Here is a 16860-nt window from a genome sequence, read left to right as displayed (position 1 = left end):
TAACAAAGGTCTTGAATACTTATTGACTCAAGACATTTCAGCTTGTCATTTTAATTTGTAAACATTTCTAAAAACATAATTCCACTTTGCCATTATGGGGTATTGTGTGTAGGCCAGTGAAACATCACAACGTAATCCATTTTAAATTCAGACTAACACAACAAAATGTGGAAAATGTCAAGGGGTGCGAATACTTTGAAGGCTCTGTACCGACATGTAGTTGTTGATAGACACATTGACTATATTCGTCATGCATTAAGTGAATCTAAATGGGTGAAGTTAGTCAAAATAAATCTGCAGATACGTTTCACGAATTTAAGTTATTAAATATCAAGTCCTTTTGACAATACAAATTCTAATATCCTACTGGTAATCAAATATAAAGTGAATATCACAAATCCATCTGGATAGACTGTGGGATACGTTCCTTGGAGCCGACAGCAACTCACGTCTTAGGTATTTGTTACATCTAATTGAGAACAGTGTCGGACAGCACGTGGTTTGGAGACGGTGTATATAAAAGGGAATGAGTCGTATTGAAAAGCAGCCAAGCAGAAACGACGAGGAGCATGGCAAACAGAAATGATTTAGATGACATTTCAGAGCGCAACATCAAGAAATGACCTAATTGTCAAATATGATTTTACTTGTCGAAAGATTTATGAAACTGTTGTAATACATCAACGATTTTGCCAACCACCAATTAGGCTACAACTGCATGCTCTGTCAACACTTAACAAGGAGGCCTCTGTCGTTGTCAGTGGGCTAACAAATTATAAAGCATTGAAAAGTATATCTTTGGAGATGTTCGTTTTTTTAACACCCAAAATGAATTCCACTTTACATCATTGTAATGTCAATCCATCAATCCAGTAATGTATAAAAGTGAGAGTAACATATTGATGTAGCCATACTTGTAAACTGTACATAATAAATACAATGTGTGAATGTAGTTTCATGGAAAACCCAGAAACATTTCAAACCAACTCCATTCTGTTCAAGTTTAGATAAAACATTTAACTTAGTGGAGAGCAGTTGGAATCATTTCATTGAGTGTTCCAAGTCTATCAAACCAGAACGCTCTGTAATATTAAGATGACTAAATTTGATACCGTTTGCAATTGCAGAAGTGTTCAGCTGTATATTGTAATGCTGTAAACGTTTACAATACAGTTAACATAAATCAATTCCATCAAAACTACTCAAGACGTGTTACCAGATTTTTTTATTTGTACAAATAGGTTTAAGAAAACATTCAAAAAAACAGAACTGATTAAAACTACAGTTTATAATATGACATTAACCAAGATATTCGACTAGAGTCTTGAGTTCTTTGCAGTTCTTGACAACGTCAGGAACAGAAGACAATGTCTGTAGAGAAAGAAAAGGAAAAAGTGTCAAGTCTAATGCCAAACTATCAATATACACCAAGTAACACATATGAATATGACCCTTTCTATTAAAGGTAGACTCAGCATAATGATGTTGCCACGAGCAGCACTGCAGATACTGAGATGAGCAAATTGCAAGACTTCACTCTCACACAGTATTTGCGCATGTGCACGGAATCGCATCACGCTTTTACAACTTGGCAGCCACAGGACCAAAACAGGGGAGAAGTGGAGCCTCGCACTTCAGTGCTCTTAGTTATTGTGGAAATGTACCCACTATGCTGTTTACTTTCAACATCTATGTCATATCGCTGACTCTACCTTTAAATTTCAAACAGAAAAATGTATATCCCTGTACTCACCTTTCTGACCATCTCAATCATATCGTCAAGGACTCGAAGTTCCTTCTCCACTTTCTTCTGGTTGGTGTCGTGGATCATTTGCTGCAGAGACAGAGGGGAACATTGAAGATGGTGACTTGTGCATTGGATACCACTTACAGTTGAAGTCGGAGGTTTACATACACCTTAGGCAAATACATTTCAACTCAGTTCTTCACAATTCCTGACATTTAATCCTAGTAAAAATTCCCTGTCTTATGTCAGTTAGGATCACCACTTTATTTTAAGAATGTGAAATGTCAGAATAATAGTAGAGAGAATGATTTATTTCAGCTTTTATTTCTTTTGTCACATTCCCAGTGGGTGAAATAATCTGTCTGTAAACAATTGTTGGAAACATTACTTGGTGTCATGCACAAAGTAGATGTCCTAACCGACTTGCCAAAACTATAGTTTGAAAAATGAGTGGTTGAAAAATGAGTTTTAAACGACTCCAACCTAAGTGTAAGTAAACTTCCGACTTGAAGTGCTTTCCTTAAAGCTGGAATCCTTAGTTGCAACATCCATTTTTGGACTTATAAATTAATTATACACACCCATTGATCCTTGAAGAATATAACTTATATAAAATGACTCATGAGCTTAGTTCAACTGTCATACCCAATCAGAACCCAGAATATAAGCTTGTTTTAAATGTAAAACACTCTATAGCCTCATAACATGGTTAAAACTATAATTTTGATATCATATATGGAGATGCATCCATAGCTCTGCATAGGAATTTGAGTGGTTACATTTCTCTAGGCCCATCCCTCAAATGTTTACCAAATAAGAGGCGGGGTGACACACTTGTGTATAGATCGTATAGACACTTACATGTCTCTTGGCTCTCTCCAGAAGCTTTGCTCTTCCTTCCTCAGCTTCCAACAGAGTCCTCTTTAGTCTTTCCACCTGTGGTGGAGACAGTGTTTAAGGTCCTACTGCCTGTCAAAGACAACTAGTGTTGGAGGGAGAGGACTGCTTGGTATTTCAAGGCTGCAGGGTTGGTGTGAGGGGATGTATTTGAGATGTAATTGTGGCCAATTTAAAACAACCCAGGGTTGGGTCATGTAGTGCGGCGCTGTGGCGCGTTAAGATCAAAATATTCTGCGCAGAATGCCCAGTGTCTAGCTGTGGGGACAGCAGAGACATGGAAACCGTAGGGTAGCCCTAGCAGTTCTTACAGGGATAACAGGCAACCTATGGTCTGGATTGTACCTCTTTCAGTAGGCGGATCTTGTCGTCCATGGAATGCATGCTGTGTGCTGATTGGTTGCCACTCTTTCTTAGCTCGTCCCTTAGAGCCTGGGACTCCACCTGTGATTGGTGCAGTGAACGGCGCAGGTCTGCCACCTCCCTACGCAGCTCCTACAGAACACAGCAGCAATAACAATAGGCTAGATGGAAGCACATCATGACATATAGGTGACAATTCACACGAGGATAAAATGTTGCCTAAGAACTTTTAGGAAGACGAAATAAAGTGAATGTAGACAGTATTTTTTGGTCGAAAAAGTGATATAGTCCCTTACTTTGTTCTCAGATTTGTGCTTGTAAAGAAACTCCCTGGCCTCATTCACTTCACTGCAGATCCTCTTCATAGTGTCTACCTCCTGGTAAAACAGAACAAATGACCTGGGTTCAGCCTCAGTAACACAGACCACTATTCACCAAAATACCATGTTAGTCCAGTAATCAGACATGTCTCATGTCCTGTAGCCAAGAAAGTAATAAAAAATGTGTAGATTGCTCAGTAAAATCATCTATAATGCACAAGTATTGGCAGCACTTTGCCAATATGCTCACAAATACAGGGTTTAACACAGGTAAGAAGTTAAGTGTAACTAAAACTGGTGTTTTTAGTTGTACGGTCTGATCTGAGAGCAGTGTAGTGTCTCACCTGGGCCTTGTTCTGTAGAGCCACCTGGTCCCGGCCTAGCTGAGTCTGGAGACGGCTCAGCTGGCCCCTCAGCTCGGATACCTCAGCCCTGTGTCTGCGGGCCTGGGCCTGCTGCTCCCCCTGCAGCCCACAGCTGGTATCGCAACAATTATCGGTTAGGTTTACTCAGCGTATCCCAAACCCTGTGCACCAAAGTGTGATGATTAGTTGATTATTTGAATCAGCTGTGTACTGTTAGGGCAAAAACCAAAACGTGCCCCCCTTAGGGTCCCGAGGACAGAGTTTGAGAAACCCTGGGTTTAACCCTAATATGATGGAACTTGACATAGGGCAGGCAGTGTTTCCCACACTGGATTCAACTTCAACTAATCATCAAGCCCTCAACCAGTTCAGGTGTGTTTGCCGGGGCTATAAAAATGTGTGGTGTTGGGGTTACTGGAGGGCTGGAGTTGGGAAACACTGACTTATGGTGACCAGAAATGTAAATACAACAGTAAATAATTGAATGCTTAAAGGAGAAATTGTAAGCTTCACATCAACACAAAATAAATGCCCCACACGTCACAGTGCTTACATGGTGTTGTTCAGTGCCTCCTGCTCGGTGTCCTTGCTCTGTCGTAGCTGTGTGATGGTGGAGCTGAGCTCAGAGACTGTGTTAGCCAGGTCTGCTAGCAGCTCCACCACGCTACTCTGCTCCTCTTCTGGAGGCACCACTGGAGACCAGGAAGGGAGGGCATTTAGTGACTGGGCCCAGGACACATCAATACAGACAAACAAATGGGTTGTGTCCAGTAGGTACTAAACGTTTTGAAACAGTGAAACAGGGGAGGTGCTACGAACTTGTCCAATAAGAACACAGACTTTAGTTTTTCGTTGTAAGGTTTGCTACAGTGTACCCTGCTGAACAGAACCCAGATACCCCCTGGGGCTACCAGCAACCCCCCTGGGGAGATGCGATGGAGGCCTCACCCTGACACTTCTTAGGAGTGATGGGTGCGAGGCGAGTGAAGGCGCTGGTCTCGCTGCCCAACCCTTCAGCTTGTGGTTCCTCTGTCATGTCTAAGGGGGGATGTGTGTCATTGACCTGGGCCAGGTCAGTGGTGATGGCCACCATGATGCTGTCCACGAAGGAGGTGGAGGGATGACGCTCAACATGGAGGGAGGGCTGGGACACCTCGTCTTTACCACAGACCTCTGGCTTCTGAAATAACACCACACATGACAACAGACTGAGTCTTCTATAGACTGGTACAGGGTGTGTGCAGTGTGTGTGATTACCTTGGTGGTCAGAGCAGTGTGAACATCATTGGTCAGTGGTCTCAGTGTGTGATGTAACAGGGTGTGTGTGATTACCTTGGTGGTCAGAGCAGTGTGAACATCATTGGTCAGTGGTCTCAGTGTGTGATGTAACAGGGTGTGTGTGTGATTACCTTGGTGGTCAGAGCAGTGTGAACATCGTTGGTCAGTGGTCTCAGTGTGTGATGTAACAGGGTGTGTGTGATTACCTTGGTGGTCAGAGCAGTGTGAACATCGTTGGTCAGTCGTCTCAGTGTGTGGTGTAGCAGGGTGACGTCAGTAACAGCCTGGGCTAGCTGCTCTACCAGGTCCAATTGGACTGACTGGGCTCTGGCCTGACTGTCCTCCAGCTCTGCCTGCAAAGCCTCCCTCTCAGCCCTGACACACACACACACACACACACTCAGCTAAAGACAATTGTTCAATTGTTTGTAATAACCACGTCCCATGTAGTCATATGAGACAACCCCACTCCCACACACACCCCCCAGAACTCATCACAGCTCAACTCATTAAAAATAAATAATGTCTAATAACTAAATGTACTATGACTCCACAGTGAGTGGTACTGGGTCTTACTGGAGGTGGCTGAGGGCTCCTTTCAGGTCCTCACACTGGATGTTCCTCTCCCTGAGCCCCTGTAGGTTAGCCCGGAGGGTCCTCTCACTCTCCACCACCTGCTCCCTGGCCATATCATTCTCCATCTGTAGGAACTACACAGGGGAGGAGGAACAGAGCTGTTACACACAGCACTCACCACGGCTGAGTTTAGGATCAGCACACAGGAAGAGAGGGAGAGGGAGCTCTACAGAGTAAAAGGAGAGAGAGAGACTGGTAAGGAACAGAGAAAGAGACAAAAAGGTAGAGGAACTCAAAGCAAGAGAGAGCACCACCACAGTACTATAGAGAGATATCCAGAGGTCCACCTACCTCGTTCATCTCCATCATGCTGTTGAGCTGCACGTGCACTTCATGGAGATTCTGCAGCTGCAGGCTCTGGCTGTGGGAGTGGCTCTGCAGCTGGCTCAGCTGCTCCTCGCTGTGGGCCAGAGCCTGGGACAGCTCACATACACGCTGCTCTGACTGGACCAACGCACCCTCCAACCTGGACACAGGAGGGGTTCAATGAAATGTTATAAAACGGGTTGTTTGGATCCTGGATGCTGATTGGTTGCTATGCGAGAGTTGTGGGACAACTCCTCCCACAAAATAGCATGTGCTAATTCCACTGTCCCGCAGCCCAGGCACGAAATCCATAGACCTTATATCCCTCGGGGTAAAAAAAGCATCTCCACATTAGTTTTCCATGCTACTATTTGGTTTGCAACAGTTAGGGCTTGTATAAAAGGACCTGTCTGCCTCTATGACCTTGCAACAACGTATCATTTTACACATGGATTTCTCCTGTGCCAGTAGGCTTGAACACAAAACTAATAATTCACCATGGAAACCGTAAACAGTCAGAATTCCATTCATTCCTTAACCAGTGCAGTGCTGCCTATGTAGGCCTATTGGATATTTAATAAATCATTATTTATTACAGTTCTTGTATCTCATCATTGAATCTCTACTAGCTAGCTACATGCCAATGATTTGTTTAGCATAGCATCGCGGAATGAAAAGAATGATTCTAATTAACGACTGGGTCAAAACATGAGAAAATAACTAATGACCAGAAGACAAAAACAAATTTACCCGTTCAAAATAATGTTTAATGAAAAAATATATATATTTTTTTATTAATATGCTGGCAACTGTTTTATAAAAGCAATAAGGCATGAGAATCCGGAGATTCTCATGTGATAACTCCCTCCTAAGGGCTGTTCCCTCTGCCTTGAGGCCTAACAACATCCCGTAGTCAGGAGTTGGTCCCTGGGTTCTCCTGCCTTATTGCTTAATTAAACTCAATGACTAAACATGCCTTAATAGTTAAACCAATGTGCATTATTGATTACAAATAGCAAAAGGTATGCGTGTCTTAGTTCATGTTAAATCATCTTTATAGCTGCAATGTGATGGGGCTAAACAGAAAAATACATCAGAATAGCCCATTTCAATGGTAAAATACAGGTTTAAATAGTAGTGTTGATAAGAGAAATGAGGTAACTGAGTTCACTTACTGGTTGGCCCTGTCGGTAGCTTGCTGGACTTCTTGCCATGACTGTTGCAACCTGAAATAAGAAAGTTAAGGTTATTTTTCTCTATATATAAAAATACATTTAATTGACAACTGCCATAGTTGAAGCACCATAACAGCTTAGAGTGAACTTTGAACTGACTTGGTGGACTCTGCAGCCAGGGCCTGCTCTAGGAAGGCATAGGAGGCCAGGGTAGATGAGACGGTGGCAGACAGCTCCGTGACCTTCCTCTCCAGCTGAACTCGCTCCTCTTCTCCCTCACTCAGCTTCTGACGCAGAACACCCAACTCTGAGAGAGGGAGAAGGCGGGAGAGCAAGAGGGAGAGAGAATGACAATGCCAGAAAATAAACATATCAGCACTTATTTTTAAACTTACCACAATAACACTTGAAACTCAAATGCGATCTTCAATGGTTTGTTTAAATCCCTACCTGAATTAATGATGGTGGCCTGCAGATTCAAGTCCCCAACCTCCTGCCTGGCAACTTGGAGACTCATGTTGGTTTGGTCCAGTTCCTCTTGGATCTGTCATGTAGAAGTGAGCCACGACGCATTGGAATGAAGCCATAACATTGTGGAGAGACGAGTTGCAGAAGATAACAGAGAACAGAGCAAATAGAACAGGCAGTAGAGACATTGTGAGGTGTGGGAGATGAGAGAGAGAGAGAGAGAGAGAAAAGGGAGGTCAGACCTGCTCTCTCTCCTCCACAGCTTGGTCTCTCTCTGAGAGGTGCTGGTCTCTCTCTCTTATAGCGTTGGCTGCCTTCTCATTCAGCTTCACCAGTATAGGAGTTGTCCTCTGGAGGAGACGCCTGGCTGTTTTCAGCTGGGGAGAATATGACATCTTACACATGCGTCATACAGAAGAAAACAACACATAGCAACCTTTTGGATGTCTTTTCTTTTCTTTCCTGACAAGATAATGTAGCCTCCAGGTTAAGACATACCTCTTGATGCAGACTGTCGTGATCGCTCATGGTTCCTCTCAAGAGCTCAGATGCAGAGTTGAGGGATTCCACGTAGGCCTTGTTCAATGCAACCTGAGTAATGACACACACATGAGCACGGGAAAACAAATACACAGCACCAAAATAAGCATAAGCCGGGAACCAGGCGATTGCCTCTAGCCCTGATCTCAGACTGTGTGGGGTACCTGTTCTGGGTAGGTCTTGTTCAGGGCAGCCATCAGCTCCTGGTGAGATCCCACACTCTCCTCCAGCTCAGAGATACGCACGGCACAGTGAGCCCTCAGCTGCTCAGTTACACTGAAGGCTGCGTCCTTGGCGGTGAAAGCCTCCTCCATCCGTCTCCTCATGTCCTCTCTCTGCTGCAGGGTGTCTCTGACCTTCTGCACCATCCTGCCCTGGGTCTCCTTGCACTTCTCATAAAGGGACTTCATCTGACCATACTGTGTAACCAGGCTCTGCTGGTCCTCTTTAACCAGGTCTCTTATCTGCCTCATGCTGCTGAGAGCAGCCTCAGTGTCTCCACTCAGGGCTGTCATGGTGCTCCTGGTGTCCTGCATGCTGTGGAGCAGGTTCTGTAGAGTGGTCGGGTCCAGTTCTAGCTCCTTGATCCTCTCCAGGGCCGTCACATACAGGTCTTTGTAGGTTACAGTCTGGCTGAGTTCAGTGTGGTCGGTCTGGACCAGCTTGTCCCTGAATTCTGAGGGCCCGGGGCCCCTAGAGTGGCCCTGTCCCCTGGCTGTGCACAGCTGCTGCACCAGGGCCTCCACCATGATGAGAGTGGAGGTCAGCCTCTGCTCCAGCTCCTGTCTGGGGACCCCACACAGGCTCCCAGGGGCCAGACTGACACAGAGAGAAAATAGTCAGTTCTCATACCACACACGGGAAATACTTGTGAACACTTCTCTCAGACAAACACCAAAAAACAATATTTACATGGTTCATATTACATAAACACAGAACATTTGACAGAGTTCTCACTCACAAAAACACACAGGCCATTACTCACTTCCAGAGCAGAGTCTCGGTGCTGGTGCAGGCATCAGACACAGAGAACTCCCTCTTCCTCTCAAACTGACCAGAGGTGTTGGCACTGCGATCTGCCCGCCTCACTGGAGTGGTGCCAACACACATGCTGTGGCACTCCACAGCCACGGTCCCCGCTGTAGTTTCCAGTACAGGAGGGGCGGGAGCGGGTGTAGGGGCTAGGGCAGGGTTGCTAACAGGGTCCACCTTGCCCGATGCCAGGATGAGGAATTGGGCCATCTGGATGAGTTGCTGCTGAAAGGGCTCCTCACAAACCAACCTTGGTAAATGATCAAAAATACCCATCTTTACTTTCTCCACCTTGGGTTGGGATTTTACATGAGGTACATCCACTTCTGGCCTCGTCTCCACAGTCTCTGTGACTGGGTCTGGAGGAGGAGGGGGCTTGCAGGTCGATGCGGCACCCACTGCCGTCGAGTTGAACTTGGGCAGAGGCATGGGGCTCTCCAGGACGGCCCCCCAGAGTCGGCTGTCTGGGTTGGCGGGGACAACGGAGCTACCCTCAGCAGAGTTGAGGACACAACCCCTACTGTTTTCCAGAGCGGAATCCTCCATTTGGGCGAAAGACGATTTCTGAATGCCCCTTCTTCTGGTCATGGGGGTAGTGCTAAGAACGGGGCTGAAGATCTCAAACTGTAAAGCATCACTACCGCCGGCCCACGTCGCTACAGAGGGGATCTTGGGTAGCTCAGTCAACACGTCAGCAATGTTCTCAGAGCTCGCTTTATCTGTAGTGTTGGAGAGAAGAGGAGCGTTACTGCTTGAACCCAGCGCGCTGTCTGTGGCCCCATTGGACTCCTGCATTGAACCATGAGAATGGGAGTGAGATACTATCGATGGGTTGTCTTCATCTACAGGTGTGGAGCTCCTGGCCGAGGCTCCAAACTCATTGCAATGGGAGCGGTCAGTTTCCAACTGTATAGCTGGAACCACGGCGCTGTCTTCATCATGAGAAGAACCCTGTTTGGGGCCTTCAGGGAAAAGCTGACAGGCGACATCATCCAGGTCCTTCAATGACCTTAAGGATGCATTTTCCATTGAGGGTTCACTGATGGCAGCGGCGTCCGCTTCCCACACGGCACCTTCACTTTCCACATGGCTGTAAGGGTGTTTTGCATGATCGGAGGACTGCTCCTCTATGATGTTTGGGTTGACCCTGTCGTTGTACGGTAGATGACTGGTCACAGTCTGATTCTCAGGTAGGAGGATAGTGTCTTTGGACACTCTGGTGGACTCTGAGACTTCAACCTCAAGCCCAGTGCAGATGAAGGATTTGAATGTCACATGTCCTTGTCCGCCAGTGGCATTTTGAACACCAGTTGACTCTTCATTGGTATGTACCATCTCTATGGATTTCATAGTACTACAATGTGTAGGTTCTTTGAAGGAAAGGTGTGCACTAGAGGCCACATTACAATAGAGGTGATCTGCGTGGTCATCGATGGACTGCATGCCCAACTCATCTACTATAACACTTTGATATATACTGTCGTTGTATGGCTGATGGTGGTTTGCAGGCTGATCCGTTGGTAGGAGTATAGTCTCAAGTGCCACCCTGGAAGCCTCTGAAACTTCCACCTCCCCTCCGGTGCAGATGAAAGACTTAAACGTTACATCTCCCTGTCCGCCAGGAACAGTCTCAGTGATGTGGGCTATATCGGTGAACTGTGGAACACTAAGACTGGCGTTTGAACCCCCATTAAAGGACAGGTCGGCTTTAGTTGTGGACAAATCTCTTTCCAAATCACAATAGACGTGATCCACATGGTTGTCGCAGCATTGAGTAACCATACTGTCAGAGAGACATGTGTTTTCATCGTCATAGCCAGGAAGAGAAGAGATGTTCAGTTGATTCTTGGGTAGACGGATGGTTTCGTCTACAACCCTTGAGGGCTCTGAAACCTCAACCTCACCCCCAGCACAGATGAAGGACTTGAAGGTAATGTCTCCAAGTCCACTGCCTGTATCAACAGCTGTGTCCTCAGTGGTAGGAGCTGTATCACTGGTAGTAGTTTTATCACTGGGCTTTGGAACACTAGGAGAGCATAGGACCTCAGCTGGTGGAGGGCAATGTGTTAACGGGTCTGTGTAGATGAACACAGCATCATTCTGTAGGGAGAATGGGAGAAGTATAAGGTAAAGTTTACATTTCAAACAACAGTTCAGTGAACAGGATCCATAGGCCCATAGCTTGGCTGTTCGTCATACCTTGGGTGTTTTGAGGATATTGCTGCCCGACCCTGATCTCGATTTGAGTCTAGAAGATGGGGTTGAGACATGGCGCATTTCATTCTGGACACACCTCAATGGGGTGCGTTCTCCAGATCTTGTTGAAGGCTGGGTGCATTGAGAGAAGCCAACATCCAGTTATTGATAAACAACTTAGCTAGTTAATGTTAGTGACTGCTATCCACAATTATGGTCGAAAGTTCTGTTCAGTAACTTCATAATACATGTGTGAAATGCAAATCTTACCATGGTCTCTACAAATGTATGCGATCTTCTCGTGGACATGAGGGCTTGCGTGGCTGGGCTACCGTCAGAATACAAACAACCTGGCATTATTGTTGGAGCCATATCAGACCTGTTACCAACTTGCCTGGCTAGTTAGCGTTCAGATAAAAATGATGGGGTGTATTCATTGTCGGATTCAGTTGCAAAACGTCTATTGGACTAATTCAAGTAAGTCCCTCCCCGTTTCGTTCCGTTTAATAAACGTTTTTCAACAGAATCGACGGAATTAATACACCCCTGATGTAGGTAGCTATGTAACGTTAACTATGGAAAATATAACGTTATTAACGTTGACTGAAATTAGCTAATAGGCCTACCATTGAGCATATTATCCATTGTGTTAAATGACAGAGCTCATGCAGAATTTAAGTTTCACGGGGACATTTGTGTTAGTTGGCGAACGTTAGCTAGAGTTATCCCATAACGTTAGCTAGCTAACGTTATGAGTCGTGACACGATTTAAAATATTCGGCTACAAAGCGCTGTAAATAAAAGTCAGAGCTATTTCATATGGTTATTATTAACAGCTACTTAAAATATTTGCTAAAGAAAATGTTTTTGAATGAAGTAAACAAACCTGCTGTAGGAGTCAACGTCAACTGCCTGTTCTTCATTCAAACATGAGTAGGTTCGCTGCTATTGGCTATAAACCGTAAACGTAAACTCTCCAACGCCTTCGCGTAAAATCTATGGGTCGCCTTTTACCCATTACTGACACCTGCTGTTGTGTTTGTTTCGTGTATGGTATTATTTTCAAACGTTTCAGATGCTGCATGTTCACAAAGACTAAATTCAATGGAAGTCACAGCCCTGCCAATACTGGATTTTAGTCATTTTATTTTCATACAAAAGACTTAACATTCAAACATTCCAAATCAAGTTGTATACAAAAACAAACTTTTAGGGAGATTACAGAAATGCCAGATGGATCAACTGCATCTAACCCTCATTGCATCTGTCCCACTCGATGATTGGTATTAACTTTTTAATACAGACACAGCAAACTTCAATATATTGAATACTGCACTATAATCCATCACACAAAAACGACCATCCATATTCCATCATCATTAATAAACCTTCAGATAAGCAAAATATACATTAATTTCTGTCTGACTAGCTGAACTTTTTCAGCTCCTGGATCCCTCCTAGAAGTGACCCTTGTCTCCCCCCCTACCCTCTAGCTCGGTGGTGCTGGAGCTCCTGCTTGTCAGCCCCATCCTGATCATGGGTATCACGGTCACACTGCACCGGCGGCGGAACGAGCCAATGGCTGTCCTCTCTTTCAGCAGGCTGTCGCTGATGGCGTCCAGGGACATCTTCCTTCCCTTCCCCCAGCGCTGGCGGAGCAGGGCCCCCACAGTGGGGCTGGCCCCCAAGCGAGGTGTCCTCCTGCGGTGGAGGAGAGAGGAAGGAGGCCGGGGCTGGGCCTGGGGCCGGTAGGAAAGGCTGATCTGACCCAGTAAGACCTCGGTTAGACTCCTCATGTCTAGCTTCCAGTCCTTAGATGGGGAGGGGGTGGTTGTCTTCCCTTCCTTCCCCTGCTCAGACCCTCCAGTCAAGGCCTTCTTTGTCTCAGGTTTTGCCTCTGGTGGCTTCACTGTTTTATAGAAGTTCTCCCTCTTTGTCCATAGGGTTTCTGGAAGGGGCTTGTAAGGCAAGTCCTTTCGGAACAATGGAGGTAGACCTTTCTCTGGCTGTGGCTTCAGGTGACCTGTGACCTTGTGGTCAATGGCACAATTAATGGCATTCTGCTTGACTGCTTTCTGGTGTTTGACCAGAACTTGACCGGGTTTATCATGACCACAAAGCCTGGGGACTGCGGCCTCAGATATGTCAGTGCTCAGACAGTACTTCCTCATGGTTTTCAGCAGCAGGTCATTGATAGGACCGTTACCTACCTGAGCTGAGTACCACAGAGCCATGTGACCGTGCTTGTCGACGTGGTTCAGGTCATAGTCCAGCGCTTGGAGGAACAGCCTAACCAAACCCAGACGCCCGTACAAGACCGCATACACCAGAGCGGTTCGACCGTGGCGGTCACAGAGCCCCACTTGGCCTCTGTGAATCAGGAGCATGCGTGCTACACCGAGGGACCAAGACTCCCCATCATGGAGGCAGCAGAGCATTAAAGGGGTCCTCCTCTCCTCATCCCTGCTGTTGACATTAGCCCCAGCCTCGATTAGCCTTCTAGCTAGGATGAAGTCAGCCTTTAATATAGCCTGGTGGAGATTCAGTGGTCCCATTGCTTCCTAGGCAATTCAAGTCAACTGGTGAAGGCGTAGTTGTTTTCTCTCTGTTCAGTGAACTATTTACATCCAATTTAACAACACACTATTAATTAGTTGTAATTTGCTGACCCTAAAAACAGCGTCTCCTCAAACGAAAATACCCACTGTGTGTGTGTTACTCCGAGCCTCCAACTCTCTCACACACTCTCACAAGAATACAAAGTAGTAGTGTGAAAGAGTGATTTGCTGTTGCTATTGGAAAGGGGAGTGGTTCTAGTAGTAAATCTATGCCAGACAATGAAAGGCCCACCACTCCACTCCATCCAACAATGACAAGTTGACCAATCCCACAGACTGTTGTCACACTGGATATAGACAGATGCAATTAAGTTCCCAATAAATTCCTGAATTTAAAATACTTTGTACTGGACATTGGATTACTAAAACTGAGAGGTTGACAAAGGTCAAGGGAAATACTGGAAGCAATTTTGGAATCCATATCCTATCATAGCGGAGTCGATATTAAAACTGTAACAATCTAACTTAGATAGTAAAGGCGTGTTCACTACCATTACTAAACAGAACTCAACCGTAAAGATTCCATATGATAAGTTGATAGTGTGCACTGCAGTGTACTGAGGTGCTCTCTCCCAGCCTAGAGGTGCTTGGAATAAATGCTCTATAATGTAACTTAGTAAAATAAAGTGTTACGATCATACGGTATAACCAACCATTTCAACAAGCACTCTATCTTTACAAGAAAAATAAAATAATGTTTTAATTAAACAATTTTAAAACAAAAATATAAATGAAACATGTAACAATTTCAAGGATTTTACTGAGTTACAGTTCATATATGGAAATCAGTCAATTGAAATAAATAAATTAGGCCCTTTTCTGATGGATTTGACATTCCTGGGAATACAGATATGCATATGCTGGTCACAGATAACTTTAAAAAAGAAGTAGGGGTGTGGATCAGAAAACCAGTCAGTATCTGGTGTGACCACCATTTGCCTCATGCAGCATAACACATCATCTTTGCATAGAGTTGATCAGACTGTTGATATTGGCCTATATCCAATGTGAAGAAGAAGAGTCTGTTCTTACAGCGGCTCCTCCGATACACTGACCTGGGGTCAGCAGATAGGACCCCTCCTTAATGGCGGCCTCAGCCTCCTATGGATCGTGCAGGAACCGGAACCTGGGTCGGTCATGAGATTCTAGAGAAACGGGGACATTCATAGAGGAAGAAGCCAGTGAAAATAGATCTACTTTAACAATTATGGCAAAATGGATGACGGAGAAACATTACTTTTTTTTAAAAATACCGTTGACTTTAATTTGGTAGAATAGTTTAGGCATGAGATGCAATGGTATCTATACAAACCTGCTGCAAAAACAATTGGCGCCACAATGGAGCTCTCTGGTGGATGAATGCACAACTCAGTCCTTTTAAAAAGCAATAAAGCTCTCAAGTCATCCTCAGCTCGGGGAGAATTCTATAGGCTTACCTGCACTGATGGGGTAAAAGGAACTCCCCCAGCTCTCTCTCTGCATGGGGGGTGAAGTGCACCTCCAGACTGGTCACAGGAGGCTCCCTGATCCAGCTGGGAACTCGGGGAAAAAACGAGCTCCAAATTGGAATTCCAAGTTGGGAACTCTGGCCTCTTTCTAGAGCTCCGACATGAAGATCCCTGACGTCATGATTCAACCTTCCTCTTTTCCAAGTTCCCAGTTATCTTGAAAGCACCATAAATCCAGAGAATGCCAGACTTTGGTGAAAGTTTCATGACAAATTCTTCCCACAAGAAGGACCCCAGTGCCACCTTCCTGTTCAAGTGAGCACAGCACAACGGTGAGTCCAAAAATATATTGTATACTGCTGCATAAATTATGTAATATGCCAGGGAGATAAGTATACTGTAGCTAAGAAAGTAATACTATGTGTATGTTGTGTAGTAAACTGTTAGTAGCCCATGTGCCTCACCCTAGTCATTTGGTCCCTTTCCCCCTCAAAACAAAGCCTACTGTTCTGACTTGGTGGTGCACATTTAGCATATACCCTGTTTTAGAAAAATGTAATAATCTAATATTGTAAGGGCTTTCATTGTCTGCTTATATGCCCCCTTCTGACTTGGTGTACAGGGAAAATACTATAAGAACGGCCCATGTACATTTCAAAAGTGCTGAACAAATAGATTTTTGACAACGTCTGTTTTAGCTTGCTCATTAATGTCTTAATCGAAATTACAGATTGCCTCTTATCCGCTCATTGTTCCCTTATGCCATAGTTTGTACATCTCAATTGTCAGTAGAAACCACATTTGTTCAGCAAGGCAGCCATATCAGCAGTTTTTTTTAAAGCAGTAAATGAGGCTGAATGAACTGTTTCGATACCAGACAAGGCTCCGTTGATAGGGAGGTGTAGCAGTGGTAAGGATTAATTCACTCCATGGTGCTGAAAAGAAAGCTTTGCTGTTGGGACAGTTTGTGGGCACCGTTTGTCACCGTTATAGAGGAGTTAAGTATTGTTTAGTGTTGTGTTGTGTAGTGGCTTTGCTGGAATGCATCTACAAAAAGGTTGAGTTTGCCCCACCAAGATTTACATGCTAAAATTATTTGACAACTTGGAACAGCGCATCATGCCATTTAGGCTGGCACATTTTCAGTTTGCGTAATCTCCAACAGCCTACTGTCACTCACAGATTCAGACTTGCGGCAAATAAGGCTATTTTCTTGCCTGCCGAAATCCCCACCCCCCCCCACCCACCCCCCACCCCCCCTTCTATTTTGGACACTTATTCTTTGGACACTGTGTTAATTAACAAACCGCCAGACGAGCTTCAATGCCATACAACTCTCCTTCCGTGGCCTCCAACTGCTCTTAAATGCAAGTAAAACTAAATGCATGCCCTTCAACCGATCACTGCCCGCACCCGCCCACCCCGTCTAGCATCACTACTCTGGACGGTTCTGACTTAGAATATGTGGACA

General features: G+C 45.1%; 2 protein-coding genes across 5 annotated transcripts; both read right to left on the bottom strand.

Moving 5' to 3' along the window:
• Positions 1-1207: 1207 nt before the first annotated feature.
• spag5 (sperm associated antigen 5) lies at positions 1208-12311 on the bottom strand. Of its 4 annotated transcripts, none has more exons than XM_036933740.1 (21): positions 12210-12311; positions 11594-11651; positions 11327-11455; positions 9081-11227; positions 8260-8914; positions 8054-8146; positions 7798-7932; positions 7538-7631; positions 7247-7394; positions 7088-7138; positions 5898-6072; positions 5547-5680; positions 5102-5345; positions 4641-4872; positions 4246-4384; positions 3672-3804; positions 3304-3384; positions 2990-3139; positions 2609-2683; positions 1754-1834; positions 1208-1371 (listed from the first exon to the last, which is right to left on the bottom strand). In XM_036933740.1, exons 2-21 carry the CDS (start codon positions 11630-11632, stop codon positions 1300-1302), a joined length of 5007 nt encoding a protein of 1668 aa, XP_036789635.1. In that variant the 5' UTR covers positions 11633-11651; positions 12210-12311; the 3' UTR covers positions 1208-1299. The 4 variants fall into 4 exon arrangements, with proteins under 4 accessions (XP_036789635.1, XP_036789636.1, XP_036789633.1 ...); XM_036933741.1 differs by having other exon boundaries at positions 1211-1371; positions 5177-5345; XM_036933738.1 differs by having other exon boundaries at positions 1211-1371; positions 11594-11654; positions 12210-12294.
• Positions 12312-12457: 146 nt separating this feature from the next.
• Positions 12458-16603, bottom strand: LOC118936736. Its single transcript, XM_036933742.1, has 2 exons — positions 15378-16603; positions 12458-15086 (listed from the first exon to the last, which is right to left on the bottom strand). The coding sequence occupies exon 2, from the start codon at positions 13876-13878 to the stop codon at positions 12781-12783; it is 1098 nt and encodes a 365-aa protein (XP_036789637.1). The 5' UTR covers positions 13879-15086; positions 15378-16603; the 3' UTR covers positions 12458-12780.
• Between the last annotated feature and the right edge of the window lie 257 nt (positions 16604-16860).

This window comes from Oncorhynchus mykiss, chromosome 10, assembly GCF_013265735.2.
Source record: "Oncorhynchus mykiss isolate Arlee chromosome 10, USDA_OmykA_1.1, whole genome shotgun sequence".
In the NCBI taxonomy this organism is placed as follows: Eukaryota; Metazoa; Chordata; class Actinopteri; order Salmoniformes; family Salmonidae; genus Oncorhynchus; species Oncorhynchus mykiss.
Note: the sequence above shows the minus strand (reverse complement) of the source record. Positions and strands in the feature narration are given on the sequence as shown.